The following is a 13212-nucleotide window of genomic DNA, read 5'->3' as shown; positions in this document are numbered from 1 at the left end:
CCAATAAGCATCATAAATCTAGAAAGTAAAACACAGCACAAACCCATGGCGGTGTGGTCTCTCCAGCAGTCTGGGGATTATCTGTATACTCCAAGTCTTCACATCATCCTGGGATGTAAAATTTAATAATCATCCAAAACATGGAACGAGTCCACAGATACATTTATATTCTTTGGTCTCTTGAATAGTAAGAGTTTGGAAAGAAAGGGCTTGAAAAATAAAGACCAACAACTCCATCCTCTACAACATTCAGAGGCAGACAGTCACATCAGATGGAAGAGCAAATAATTACCTTCTAAGTGCCTCCTGCCATGTTCATTTCCCTCTTATTCAATGCAAATTATATCTCTGAGTTGAAACATTTTAAAAATAATATAGGGAATATATATAACAGGGATGTCAGCCAAGAACTGACTCAGCAGCTGTGTGTTTAAATAATAAGAGCAACTCAAGTAAATTCTGAATGGTCAGTCCCTCTGAGGAAAACTCTTGACATTTTCTCTCTTCCTTGAGCTCAATCTCTTTCTTTTGGCACATTCTGCTCATCACACAGTATTTTGTGCATTCATAGCACTTCATAAATAATAAAAAAATATAATGTGGTCTTTAGACATAGGCCTGAGGAGATCAATTCTTAGAAACAATTCCAAAAGTTAACATTAATCATGTGGAAAATGACGCTAAATGCCCTCAAATGTACTGCTAAAATAGTCTTATTTCCGAAGCAAAACATATAATCAAAATGTGGAAGATAGTTGGCCATTCTAAATGGGGTGTGTCAATACTAGAAACTAATCTAAAACATTAACCTAACCTATTCATCTCCATCTTATCTAAAATCTCCAAACCTGTCACCACATTTTGAATGAAAAATTTAATCAAGTCTCAGTTTCCAATGATAGTGGGGGGGGGGGGGAGCAAGAGAATAAACCTTTCAAAATTGTCCGGAATTGTTTTAACATTCATGTTTCCTCGGGGGTTTTCTTTAGGCACTGAGCAGATTACAGTTTTATTAGGATAGTAATAAAGCTCATTTCATTCGTTAAGTAAAAATACCTAATAGAAAGCCAGAATCCAGTTGATGTTCAAATCCCAAGTTGCTCAAGTGATGCAGAAGGCCAGGGATTTTTAAGTGGCTGCAAACAACCAAATAAGTAGATAATAATGACAGTTTCTTCTTCTGCATAATGGAAATAAAACGTCTCAACACACTGAAGATGAACTAAGAATATATCCTGTAGTACTTGGCAAATTCAAGGTTTATGCAAAGTTATGGAATTATGCTGGGATATTCGCCCTGTCTTCTTATGACTATTTAACACATCAACCTCCCATTTCTTGCCACCATGACCACCAATAAGAACGTAACAAGATCAGAGTTTCTGTAGAATTCCAGTCCACTGAAGTCCAGCTAACAACACTCATAACAACAACTGTAACATAGTTGGCATTCCTTGTGATGAGTAACTCTAATAAAATTCGTTTAAAAGAAGGCAACTGGACTAAAATAAGAAAGGAGACTGGGAAGTGCTGCAGCGTCTAGCACCAGTTAGCAACAAGAGTCATAGGGAGAAAGGGCAACAAATACAGAACTGAACAACAACAAAACCTAGACCACGAGGATAATGCTCAGCTCGCATTATCCTTTGATGGTGTTTTCCATTATCTCCTAATGACTACTTACGTCTCTTAATAAAGTACGCACAACAAAGTTTACTGAGACTAAGGCTATACTTTAAAAAGAAAAACTAACCATAAAAATATATGCTGGCAGGTCACTTGAAAATACTATGTGATCTTGAAAGAAAACGAAGGGTGCCCAGACTTCCTTTCATTTCTGACCATCCATGAAGCAGAGGCCAGGCAAGGGAAATGCTCAGCCTAGAAGAGAAATCTAGGGAGATTTTCACTCTCTAATAGGAGAAGAGGAGAAGAATCAGTGGAGAAGGAAAATCGAAGGTTCGTATCACATTAGAAGGGAAAAACATTCAATATTAAATCTGTGTGGTTCATAAACAAGACCTCTAGTTAAACAAGAAGACTACCATGTACATACATATTGAGAGTTTATATACTGAAAATACGTTATTACTCATGGAGAGTTACTATGATTCATAGCCATCAAATGAGCAGACACCCTTGAAACGTAGGTTGCTATTAGTACCTTCTATTATAAGAAAATGCTTAAAAATATTTTTTCTGTTGTTGGATAAAAGGCTGCACCTTATTTTTTACTTATGATAAACCTTCCAAACTACTGCTACTTGACAAGTATTGGGGGATAAACATGATAAAGATAAAGGGTGATTTTCTTCCTGGCCAACTTGTAGTGATTCCAAGTTGCTATCAAACTACCAATTTCCCCGTATCTCACAATTTACCTTTCTTGGATTTGGCTCCAATCTTCAGCTTTGATGGCCAAGCAATCTGTGTATTTGTTTCCTCCATGATCTGCAACAAAAATTAAGAGAAATACTGATTTAATTAAGAACCAGTGTTTACAGATAAGATTTTCTAATAAAGAAAGATCATTTTCAAGTCTTTAGGCTCATGTAGATACAACAAAATGATCTCATTTTAAAGCAATGCCAAAAAAAAAAAAAAAAAAAAAAAAACTGGGGGGGGGGGGGAAGAGATGCATTTTATAAGCTTTTTATCTATCAGAAATATTCAAGTATATTTTGTTACTCCCAGTGTTTCTCTCCACGATGCCCCAGGATGTTAACATAAAGACAACAAGACCAAAAACTACATGAACAAGCAATTAACCCAACTTGTTGCCAGAACGGTCAGAAATGCTTGTGCTGAATAAAATTCCCCAAAACAATTGCCAATGGATTGCAACACATCAAACATAATCCTCGTAATACAAAACTATGTGGGTTAGGTCGTTCTAAATGAAGATTTTTTTGGGGGGTGGGGGAGTAGGGGGAGGGAGAGGAAATAAATAACTTGCTCTGAGCACATTGGTATTTCATTAAAACTGATGAAAAGCCTCTAAACATGATATCACAGGGTAAGGCTACATTCCCATCATCCTTTGCCTGGTCTAAAATGGCATAGTTGCCACAGTTCTTTCTCACTTACTTACAGCCAACACTGGCCAGAAGGCCCAGAGACCGCACAAGCGAGGGGAGTGAGACTGCCGCACAGAGGACAGAGGCAGTAAGAAAAGGGTGAGTCACCAAATATGTGTATCTTTTGATCTTCTCTGCTTTTATCACATGACTTCGACAAATGTTTACTTCTGTACCATGAATACAGACTGCACCTAACTGCAGAGCAAACAACTAAGCAAATCCGCAAAAACGGCCGATTACATTAACCATTTAAATTAGAATAGGGTGCTTACTTTTTAATACGGATTTAGAGTTAACTAAACAAACTAATGGTGAAGACATAATGAAACACATTAACGGTCCAATTATTTAAAAGTGCCTCTTCGGCCGAAACCGGTTTGGCTCAGTGGATAGAGCGTTGGCCTGCGGACTGAAGGGTCCCAGGTTCGATTCCGGTCAAGGGCATGTACCTGGGTTGCGGGCACATCCCCAGTGGGGATGTGCAGGAGGCGGCTGATCGATGTTTCTCTCTCATCGATATTTCTAACTCTCTCTCTCTCCCTTCTTCTCTGTAAAAAATCAATAAAATATATTTTTTTAAAAAAGTGCCTCTTCGCTCTCCGTCTTCGTTATGACAGGGCAGAAGGCTAAATGGTTAACATGTTAACGTGCATCCTACTTCATGTAATCCCCTTTATCATAGCATAAAACGGCTTTCAGCAGCTGCTTCAGTCTGGCATTTTGTCTATCCACCCCAACGTTTTCTGTTCTTAAACGTGAGCCAATATTTTTAAATCAGGGAATTTCCCATACAAATTCAGATTTCTGGTTCTCTGTAAACCTTGGCAGATTTAGCACCTGTAGCCCACATCCCCACATGGCCACTCTTGGCCTGCAAGGGGGGCCAGATGCCCTCTCTGGTCAGGCCCAGAAGGCTCCAGCTGCCCCCTCCAGGCCCCACGGCGGCGTCTCTCCCACTGAGGTCAAGAGTCCTGGCCATCACCACTGTCAGGTTTGTATTATCACAACTGCCATTTCTCACGGTGTTTGCACTGCTGCTTTTCTTAGGGAAATATTTCTCTGCACTGGAGTCTCTATTAAAATCGAAAACCAAAGGGAAGTTACACTGTCTTCACAAGGTCAAGGGGCTGGCCTGGCGCTGAAGGTAGGTATGCTCGCCACCCCAGCCCTACAGGACCCGGCCCCTGCTTCTCTCATCTTATACTTGTTAATATGTATAACTGTCTTCACCACTAAATTGCTAAGTTAACTCTAAATCTATATCTAAAAGTAAAATAAATATCCTCCCCATCTCCCTCCACTCCAGCTATACGGGCCTCCCCAAGAACGTGCCCTGCAGGCAACCCCTTCGGGGTCTTTGCATTCACTCTGATGGCTCCCTGTCACCTCCCCCCAACATACACACTCCTGCACCACCCCCCAACCAGAATTACTCTTCCCACTTCACTGCGTTTATTTCCCTCCTAACTTTTGTCACAATCTGAAATTCTCCTAATTTTCTGGGTTTACTTTTTTATCGTTGTCTCTGCAAAATAAAAGTAAGCTCTCAACTCTGTACTCAACAAGCACAGGATCTGTTTGGGTAAATGAATCTTCATAGCATGCCCATGAAGTAGATTTTTTTTATATCAAAAGGTGGAAATTTATTGAGAAACAAGCACAGACTCCCACATGGGGAGGGGGAAAGAGTCCCCTGAAGTAGATTTTTTTATTCCTCACACAGCTTCCTAGCAGAGTGATGCTAAAAACCCCAGACTGCTTTGCAAAGACCACAGTTTTAACCACCATACTATACTGAACGTGGGCCCTCCCTCTTTTTAAAACGTGGATATAAAAATTTGAAGATTTGCTTTAGGAGTTATGGATACTAACTGGTTATAGCATCCTACAAATATTTATAAAAAGCCTATTTAAACCCTTAACAGAGATAGCATTGGCAAATATGTCCTCCCATGCAGTGGGCTTTCTTGTTGTTTTGTTGATGGTTTCTTTTGCTGTGCAGAAGCTTTTTATTTTGATGTAGTCCCATTTGTTTATTTCCTCTTTACCTTCCATTGCTCTAGGAGCTGTATCGGTGAAGATATTGCTTCAGCATATGTCTGAGATTTTGCTGCCTATGGATTCCTCTAGTGTTTTTATGGTTTCCCATCTTATGTTTAAGTCCTTTATCCATTTTGAGTTTATTTTTGTGTATGGTGTAAGTTGGTGGTCTAGTTTCTTTTTTTTTTTTTTTGCATGTATCTGTCCAATTTTCCCAACACCATTTATCTCCAACATTTACAGGAAACTCATACACCTTAACAAAAGATAAACAACCCAATCAAAAAAATGAGCAACAGACCTAAATAGATACTTTTTGAAAGAAGACATATGAAAACATGCTCAAAGTCACTAATCATCCGAGAGATGCAAGTCAAAATGACAATGAGGTATCATCTCACAATGTCAGAATGGCTATCATCAACAAATCAACAAATGACAAGTGCTGGCGAGGATGCAGAGAAAAAAGGAACCCTCGTGCACTGCTAGTGGGAATGCAGACTGGTGCAGCCACTGTGGAGAACAGTATGGAGTTTCCTCAAAAACCTAAAAATGGAACTCCCATTTGACCCAGTTATCCCACTTCTAGGAATATATTCCAAGAAACTAGAAACACCAGTCAGAAAGGATATATGCATCCCTATGTTCATAGCAGCACAATTCACCATAGCTAAGATTTGGAAACAGCCTCAGCACCCATCAGCAGATGAGTGGGTTAGAAAACTGTGGTACATCTACACAATGGAATACTACACTGCTGTAAAAAGGAAGGATCTCCTACCATTTGCAACAGCATGGATGGACCTGGAGAGCATTATGCTAAGCAAAATAAGTCAGTCAGAGAAAGATAAATATCACATGATCTCACACATTTATGGAATATAATGAACAACATAAACTGATGAACAAAAACAGATCCAGAGACAGAGAAGCATCGCAGACCGTCAAACCTCAGAGGGAAGGTAGGGGAGGACAGGGGTAAGGGGGAGAGATCAATCAAAGGACTTGTATGCATGCATATAAGCCTAACCAATGGACACAGACACCAGGGGGGTGAGGGCATGAGTGGGGGGGGGGGCTGTAAGGGGGGGACAAGGACACATATGTAATACCTTAATCAATAAAGGAAAAAAAAAGACCAAAAAAAAAAAACCAAGAAAAAGACCATTAGATATATGTGTTGGAAGAAACATGCATAAAGAATGTTTCTCATGTGACATGATAACTTTCACAAATTTACCAGAACTTATACATTAAAATGAAAGCTTTTTTTCATTAAATGTGCACCACTCAGAAGAAAAAAAAAAAGCCTATTTATTTAGGTGCCACAAGGGCCCGGACCCACAGCTACAAATGAGACACAATTCCTGGTTCCCACAAGCTTACAGTCAAGTCAGGGACACAGACAAACAAAAAATGCAATTGCCTGACAATGGGCTAGAACAGCTCACAGCCCCTGCCCTGAAAGGTCAGGTTGGGGGGTGGTTATATAAAGGGTTCCCCAAAATATAATCTGTAAAATTACTCCAGTCCTGAAAGTCAAGGACAGGTAAATTTATGAATGAGTACATTAGTCCCCAAATGAAGACAGGAAGACCAAATGAGGAAGGCATTCTCATTGGTCACATTTTATCACCTGTTAGTTCCAGCTACTATACATACATGTAGTTTCAAAGTGACTAAAATTAGACTCAGAATTTTCCTGTTAGCTAAGAGACCTAAAGAGGGAAAATTAAAAACTGAAATCATGCTATAACTATTGGTAGGGGAGCTGTACGAAAATTATATATTTTTCTTTTTCTGAATTAAGTAATTTGACCATTTAATCCAGGGGTCCTCAAACTTTTTAAACAGGGGGCCAGTTCACTGTCCCTCAGACCGTTGGAGGGCCGGACTATAGTTTAAAAAAAAACTATGAACAAATTCCTATGCACACAGTGGCGGCAAAAACACCCGGCGGGCTGGATAAATGTTTTCGGCGGGCCGCATGTGGCCCGCGGGCCGTAGTTTGAGGACCCCTGATAATCCAATAATTCATTCTAGGTATCATCATTATTCCTATATAATAAAACCCTAGTATGCAAATCAACCAAACAGCAGAACGACTGGTCACTATGCCACACACTGTCCACTAGGGGGCAGACACTCAATGCAGGAGCTGCCCCTTGGTGGTCAGTGCACTGCTACAGAGGGAGCACCGCTCAGCCAGAAGCTGGGCTCATGGCTGGCAAGTGCAGCAGCGGTGGCTGGAGCCTCTCCTGCCTCTGCGGTAGTGCTAAGGACCCCTTGGGGGATGTCCGATTGCCATGGGGAGCGGGCCTAAGCCAGCAGTCTGACATCCCCCGAGGGGTCCCAGACTGTGAGAGGGTGCAGGTCAGGCTGAGGGCATCCTCCTCCCACAGTGCACAAATGTCATGCCCCGGGCCTCTAGTAACACTATAACAGAGAAGCACCCCTGACACCATATGCTTGGAAGACACAACTTTCTGAAATCTTAATCATGTGCAGAACCTCTGAGCAATCACCTGCACATGACCTCTTTTTATTAAACACCACTAGATACTCCATGAGGGGGAAGACTGCGCCAGTGACTATATCGTAATAGCAGGTAATGGGCATCAAGTCAAAATGCCTACTCCAAACACTCCAGTAAGCCTCACACCGGTCTAAGTCTACTGCGCATGAGGTAGAGGCTCAACCTACCCACAGCAGCACTCACTGACTGTGAGTGGAAGAGAGGCTACCCCAAGCTCAAGACCCCTAATTCTAAAACAAGAGTTCAATCTTTTATTCCACATGATGTCCAAAGTCCTGTGAGCTGCAGTAAATGTCAGACCTTTTACAGAAAACAAATGACTTATTATTGGAATCTGGCATCTGTATAACAAGTAAAGAGCAACTCCACTAAATACCATTTGTAGCTGCCAACGCCGACCACACAGGTCACTCGCGAGGCTCCTTCTTGGTCCCTACGCACGATTGTTCATCGTTGTGTGCAATGTAGCGGTTACAGGCAGGTGGTTCCAGAGGCAAGTACCTGGCCGCTTCCTGGCTATCACGTTGGGCAAGTACCTTTGGTCAACCTCACTTTTCTCCTCTGTACAATTAGCTGTAGAGGTACTGTGAGGTTTTAAAAGAAAGCATGTGGAAAACCCAGGCACAGGGTGTGGCACACAGCGACTGCTGGGTAACATGAGGCCTGTTTTAAGGACAGGTTGATGCCTTTGGGGCAGGCACTGTTCTGGACACTAGGAACAGCAAAATAGACAGGGCTTCCCTCAGGGAGCACATGGTCAGACAAGGGCAAAGACAAGTTAACCCACCACTAGGAACTGTGTGTGTCCCAAGCTTCAGAACAGGGCAGGACAAGGTGGGGGTGTGTAGAGGGGATCCCAACCCAGTCGTGGGGAGTCAAGAAAAGTTAGCTCACGGAAGTGACCATTAATGCTGTAACCTAGAGGAGAAGGAAAAGTGGGCTAGCTAGGGAAGAGGTGAAGAAAGTGTCCCAGGCAGAAGAGGGGGACTGTAGAAAAATCTAGAAGGAGGGCAGGCAGGTACTGGACAGTAGCTGAGGCGTTTCAAGGCTCACCTTACCCATCCAGGATGGGGAATGTGTCTTGTCTTCACCACCCTCCTATGAGTCTGCACATTGACATGCTCCATATAGACTTGAAGACATGACACAAACCGAAGCCATCTGGTACCTGTGCTTGCCTCATTTGCTATAAATAAGCCCTGAGAACCAGCGAAGTAACTACAAATCGGAAGGCGCCCTACTTACTTCAGAGTCAAAATTCCCCCTTGGAATTTATCAGTGAAGCTTTTCAAACTGTCATCCACAATGACTCCGAGTCCGTTCCTCTGGTGTAGACACTGTATGCTATCCGTATGCTATCAGCACCCGCCCGCGATGGGAGTGGTAGGGTGTGAGGCTGTCCCGAGAGCAGGAGGAGGAGGCACAGTTCTCTGCTGGGATGTGGGTGCAGGCTGGCCCAGGTGGCCCAGTCTGAAGCTGGGTTGCTCGAACAGGAGGTGGAGGCATGTCCCCTGGTAGAAGTTGGAGAGGGGGGGATAGGAGGGTGCAGAGGCAGAAACGGCACTAAGCAAGTCAGAAAGCTATGCTTAAAAAGATGTCCTAGTGGTCATCAAGACAAATAGGAGAATCAAGATAGACAGGGGAACTGGAAAAGGTGAGGTCACAAAGCTGTGGTTGAAATCAAAGAAGCCGTCAAACCTCTGAGAAGAAAATGACTATCTTATGTCTCAGGGGGCGGAAAAAAATCCTAACGTAAGTTCCAGCTAGTTTGTTTTTTTAAACTTACTATGGCCTCCATTTCCACCTTCACAAAACCCAAGTTCCAAGCACCACTAACCATTAAATCCCACCTTAAAATACTTTAGAGACTTTTGTTTTAAATCATAATTCTGGATGCTGTACATTAATAAGGCAGCTAAGGAACAAAGGTCAGAGATAAACCTGGGATTTCTCCAAGGGGCAAGAAAGACCTAGGACGCTTACAGGCGAGTTCCATATATTTTTTAAAATATGCCCAGGGCTTCCAGACAACCCCAACCTAAGTGCTTATTTCCCGTTCCAAAGAGGCGACGTTGAGTTAGACAAGAGCTTGGATGTGGACACCAGTGCTACAAGCCACTGTGCAGACTGAGTTGTGGAGGTAGCACGTTCCTAGTGTGTATAAGGCTCAGCGCTTTGAGGAAGGAGACAGCAGGGACGAACTGTAACGGCAGCTACTGGCAGCCTCCTACCATCTTCACAAAACCCAGGCAGGTTTAATAGAAAGCCATGAGAATTAAGGTGACTTTTTTTTTTAATCATGAAAATGGGGGCACTGAAACAAGTTAATTTTATGGATCCTATCGTGGATGAAAACACTGACACCTCTCAGGAGGAGATCATACATTTTCCACAATCCAAATAACTCTTGCAAAACCTCACAAGGAAATCGCTTCCCAGGAACCCATGATACACCCTAATTCTCAAGCAAGTCAGGATAGTGTCCAAAGCGTTCGGTTTGCATTCAAAGAATAATTCAATTAGGTGGCCCACCCTGACCAACCCTTTCCAAAATAAGATGTTGATGCACCCCTGTTGTATGAAATATGAACTGAAAGTTGGGAAACATGCTTAAAATGACTAGTGCTGCCTTGCGGCACTAAACTATAAATACCACGATGTCAGTTAAGCTAAGGAATGCCTAGGAATGCAAAGCCATAAAACCTCTGAGAAGAAAATGACTACCTTCTGCCTCTGGGAAAAAAATCCTAAACTCAGTCCTAGCTGGTTGTTTTCTGGTTTTTATTTCAATTTAATTATTGTCCTGGTTTTCGCTTTCACAAAGTCAAACCTCAAAAAACAAATATCTGATTTTGAATCCTTTTCAAAAACCATTCAATGACACCTTAAATATTTTAAAGACCTGTTCTAACTCTTAATTCTGGATGCTGTTATGGTAATGTCATTTCAAATAGGTCAGTTCCAACTTCTGGACATCCTCACTGTCAGAAGAATCTCTTCTCAATTCTACCGGTTTTTCTAGGTTTCTTTAGCTGCGCTCTTATAATATGTCACAAGAAGAGAGGAGACTTTGGAGGAGTCCATCTAAAAATTTAACTATGAAAAATAACTATTTGAAATTTTTATTGTAAAACTTACTCTACTCATTACTTTCAGGGGATTAATAATTGAAATGTAAGTTAATTCTTATGCTAATCTCAGATCTGATGAATAGAAAATATTTATAGTAATAAAAGTATTTAGTCGAGGAATATCAATTTTGAAATATATGAAGCAATTAAAATTAAGACTGTTGTATTAGAAAGAACATCTATTTTTACAGTTCATCTTTAAAGGTTACTTTTTCATCATAAAAAAATCTGATGAAGACAGTCTGCTATGGATATTTAATAGTTTGGAAGCTAGAGTTATCTTAACTTTCTAATTTATATTTGCATTTCATAAACAGGGAGTGATGCTCTCTAAAGAGTAATGGCACTGGTTATTTCATATTAAAAAGGTAGTTAATAAACATGGAATCCGATGCTCCTGTTTTGGTTTTAGTTTTAACTGTGAGGAGTGATGCAGGGGAGAGGTGGAAACAGAGGGCAATCTATATAAATAAAAGGCTAATATGCAAAGTGTCCCCACAGAGTTCGACCGGGAGACTGGGAGTTCTATCGCTCACTATGACGTGCACTAACCACCAGGGGGCAGCGCATAACGAAGTAAGGCCCCAATCTGTCCTGATCACCCGCCAGGCCTAGGGACCCTAACCGGGCATGAATTTCACGCACCGGGCCTCTAGTGTTTACATAAGCTGGAATTTGAAATTTTTTTAACTGGAAGAAAGTTATATTAGCTATTGAAAAAAGTTTCATCACAGATTTACAGTCAATTATTGAAATAATTTCTCTTTCCAAAATTAGGAGAAAATAAAACAAGTAAAATCGAATCAAATTCTACATGCAGTTTCATCCATAATAGAAAAGAATTCCATTTACAGTCTTCAATGCTCAAGTCATAGATTTTTTCCATCTCCAACAAATTCCAGATTAGCAGACCATGCAGAAAGAGAACATATCTACCAGTGTTCACTATACTACACATCTTGCAAGTCTGCAGCAATTTTAGGATAATATTTTACAGATGAAGGAAACCTTTGCCAAACCAACAACATTCTACTAACGTGCTTATTTCACCAAATTCTTCAATCCAGACGTAAAGTTAAAAATCCACAGGTAAGTAATCAGCATCTCAGTTCAACCCAAGACATGTCTATTTATGCTGACTTTACTTGAAGCATTTATTCTTGGACCAGGAAAAGAACGCTGAGCACTCTAACTTGACATTTATACTCAAAACCATTGAAAATTCATCATTCAAAATGGCTACCAGCTGGGCGCCATCTGCAGCCTGCTTCTCCCAAAGTCCAACCCATTTGCACTCTATTTTCCTTGTATCAACAGAGAAGTAAGGAGGCTGTTTAAAGTTTCTTCTTGTACTAATGGGTTGTGAGTCAATCGCTGCTTTCACCTTGAAGGGAGCTCAATGAGAAGAGAGCCAACCAGAAAACACTGGAAAGTGGTGCTGGGAAAGTAGAGAACTTCTCTCATGGGAGGGTGTCTAAAAACTGAGGATGCTTATTTAGCTGAAACATTAACGATATCTGCTGTATTTCATTTTAAATCTAAAAAAATGCATCTCAATGATTCAGTTATTTATCACCTCCAGACTCCTCCTCACCTTTACCTTACACAGTCTTCATATCCATGTCCCATGTGCTCCTCACAATAATCTTATAAATCAGATATGTGACACCTATCTTACAGATGAGGAAATTAGGACTCAAAGGAGTGAAGCAAGTGCACAGGTGTGTGTCAAAGTCCAGCTGGAATCTAAGTCACGGAACTCCCTAGAGAGGGTCATTTCTACCTCGTTGGCTTATGAAGGAAGTGGAAGGCACCCCAAACTCATGGTGAGGTCACTGTGAACGCTCAACTGCCCAGAAACTCGGCCATGAACACCGAAGTGAGCGAGCAAAGTGGCTGCCCTCAGCACGCTCTGATTAATTGACACAGTGACCCACAGTTGGCCCCAGAATGGTTCAATCCAGGGAGGTACCCCCATCCCCATGCACATATGAAGAACTGTGAGAAGCATTTTGGTTGTCAGTGACACAAAAGGGGCCGCACTGGCACTCAGTAGCCAGGGCTACAGATGCTGAATTCCCAACAAAGGGCAGGACAAACTATTTAAGACATCCTGGCTTTGCACAGTTTCAATATGCATGAATTACAGTTACCACAGCTTAGTTAACACCACCCATACCTCAACAACACAAGCATGCATTCCAGTTACCAAAGTACATTAATTGTGAGCACCTATATCAAATACAAATTCTGCTACCAGCTCTTCAGTACACAAATCACTACATTTATCACAGATGCTCACCTTGATCTGTGACCAATCACACTGCTTTTTTCAAAGCTTGTTGGTGCAAACTCACTGCACATCTGTAATCAGTTCCTACACAGACAGCAAAGCAAGGAGTTGTGCTGACTTCTTGTCTCCCAG

At 41.5% G+C, this 13212-nt stretch overlaps 1 protein-coding gene across 5 annotated transcripts in view; it reads right to left on the bottom strand.

Annotated features, from left to right (window-relative positions):
• The window catches only part of BICC1 (BicC family RNA binding protein 1), a 246175-nt gene that overhangs the window by 106074 nt on the left and 126889 nt on the right, over positions 1-13212 (bottom strand). For all 5 annotated transcript variants that reach the window (XR_004972200.1, XM_036336793.1, XM_036336794.1 and 2 more), the window contains exon 3: positions 2382-2451. Coding sequence is in view for 4 of the 5 variants with exons in the window: in XM_036336793.1 (XP_036192686.1) it covers positions 2382-2451 (70 nt within the window). In the remaining variant the exon portion in view is untranslated. The remainder of the gene's footprint in view (positions 1-2381; positions 2452-13212) is intronic.

This window comes from Myotis myotis, unplaced genomic scaffold (assembly GCF_014108235.1).
Source record: "Myotis myotis isolate mMyoMyo1 unplaced genomic scaffold, mMyoMyo1.p scaffold_m19_p_15, whole genome shotgun sequence".
NCBI classification, from domain to species: domain Eukaryota; kingdom Metazoa; phylum Chordata; class Mammalia; order Chiroptera; family Vespertilionidae; genus Myotis; species Myotis myotis.
This window is presented reverse-complemented; position numbering and strand designations above follow the sequence as displayed.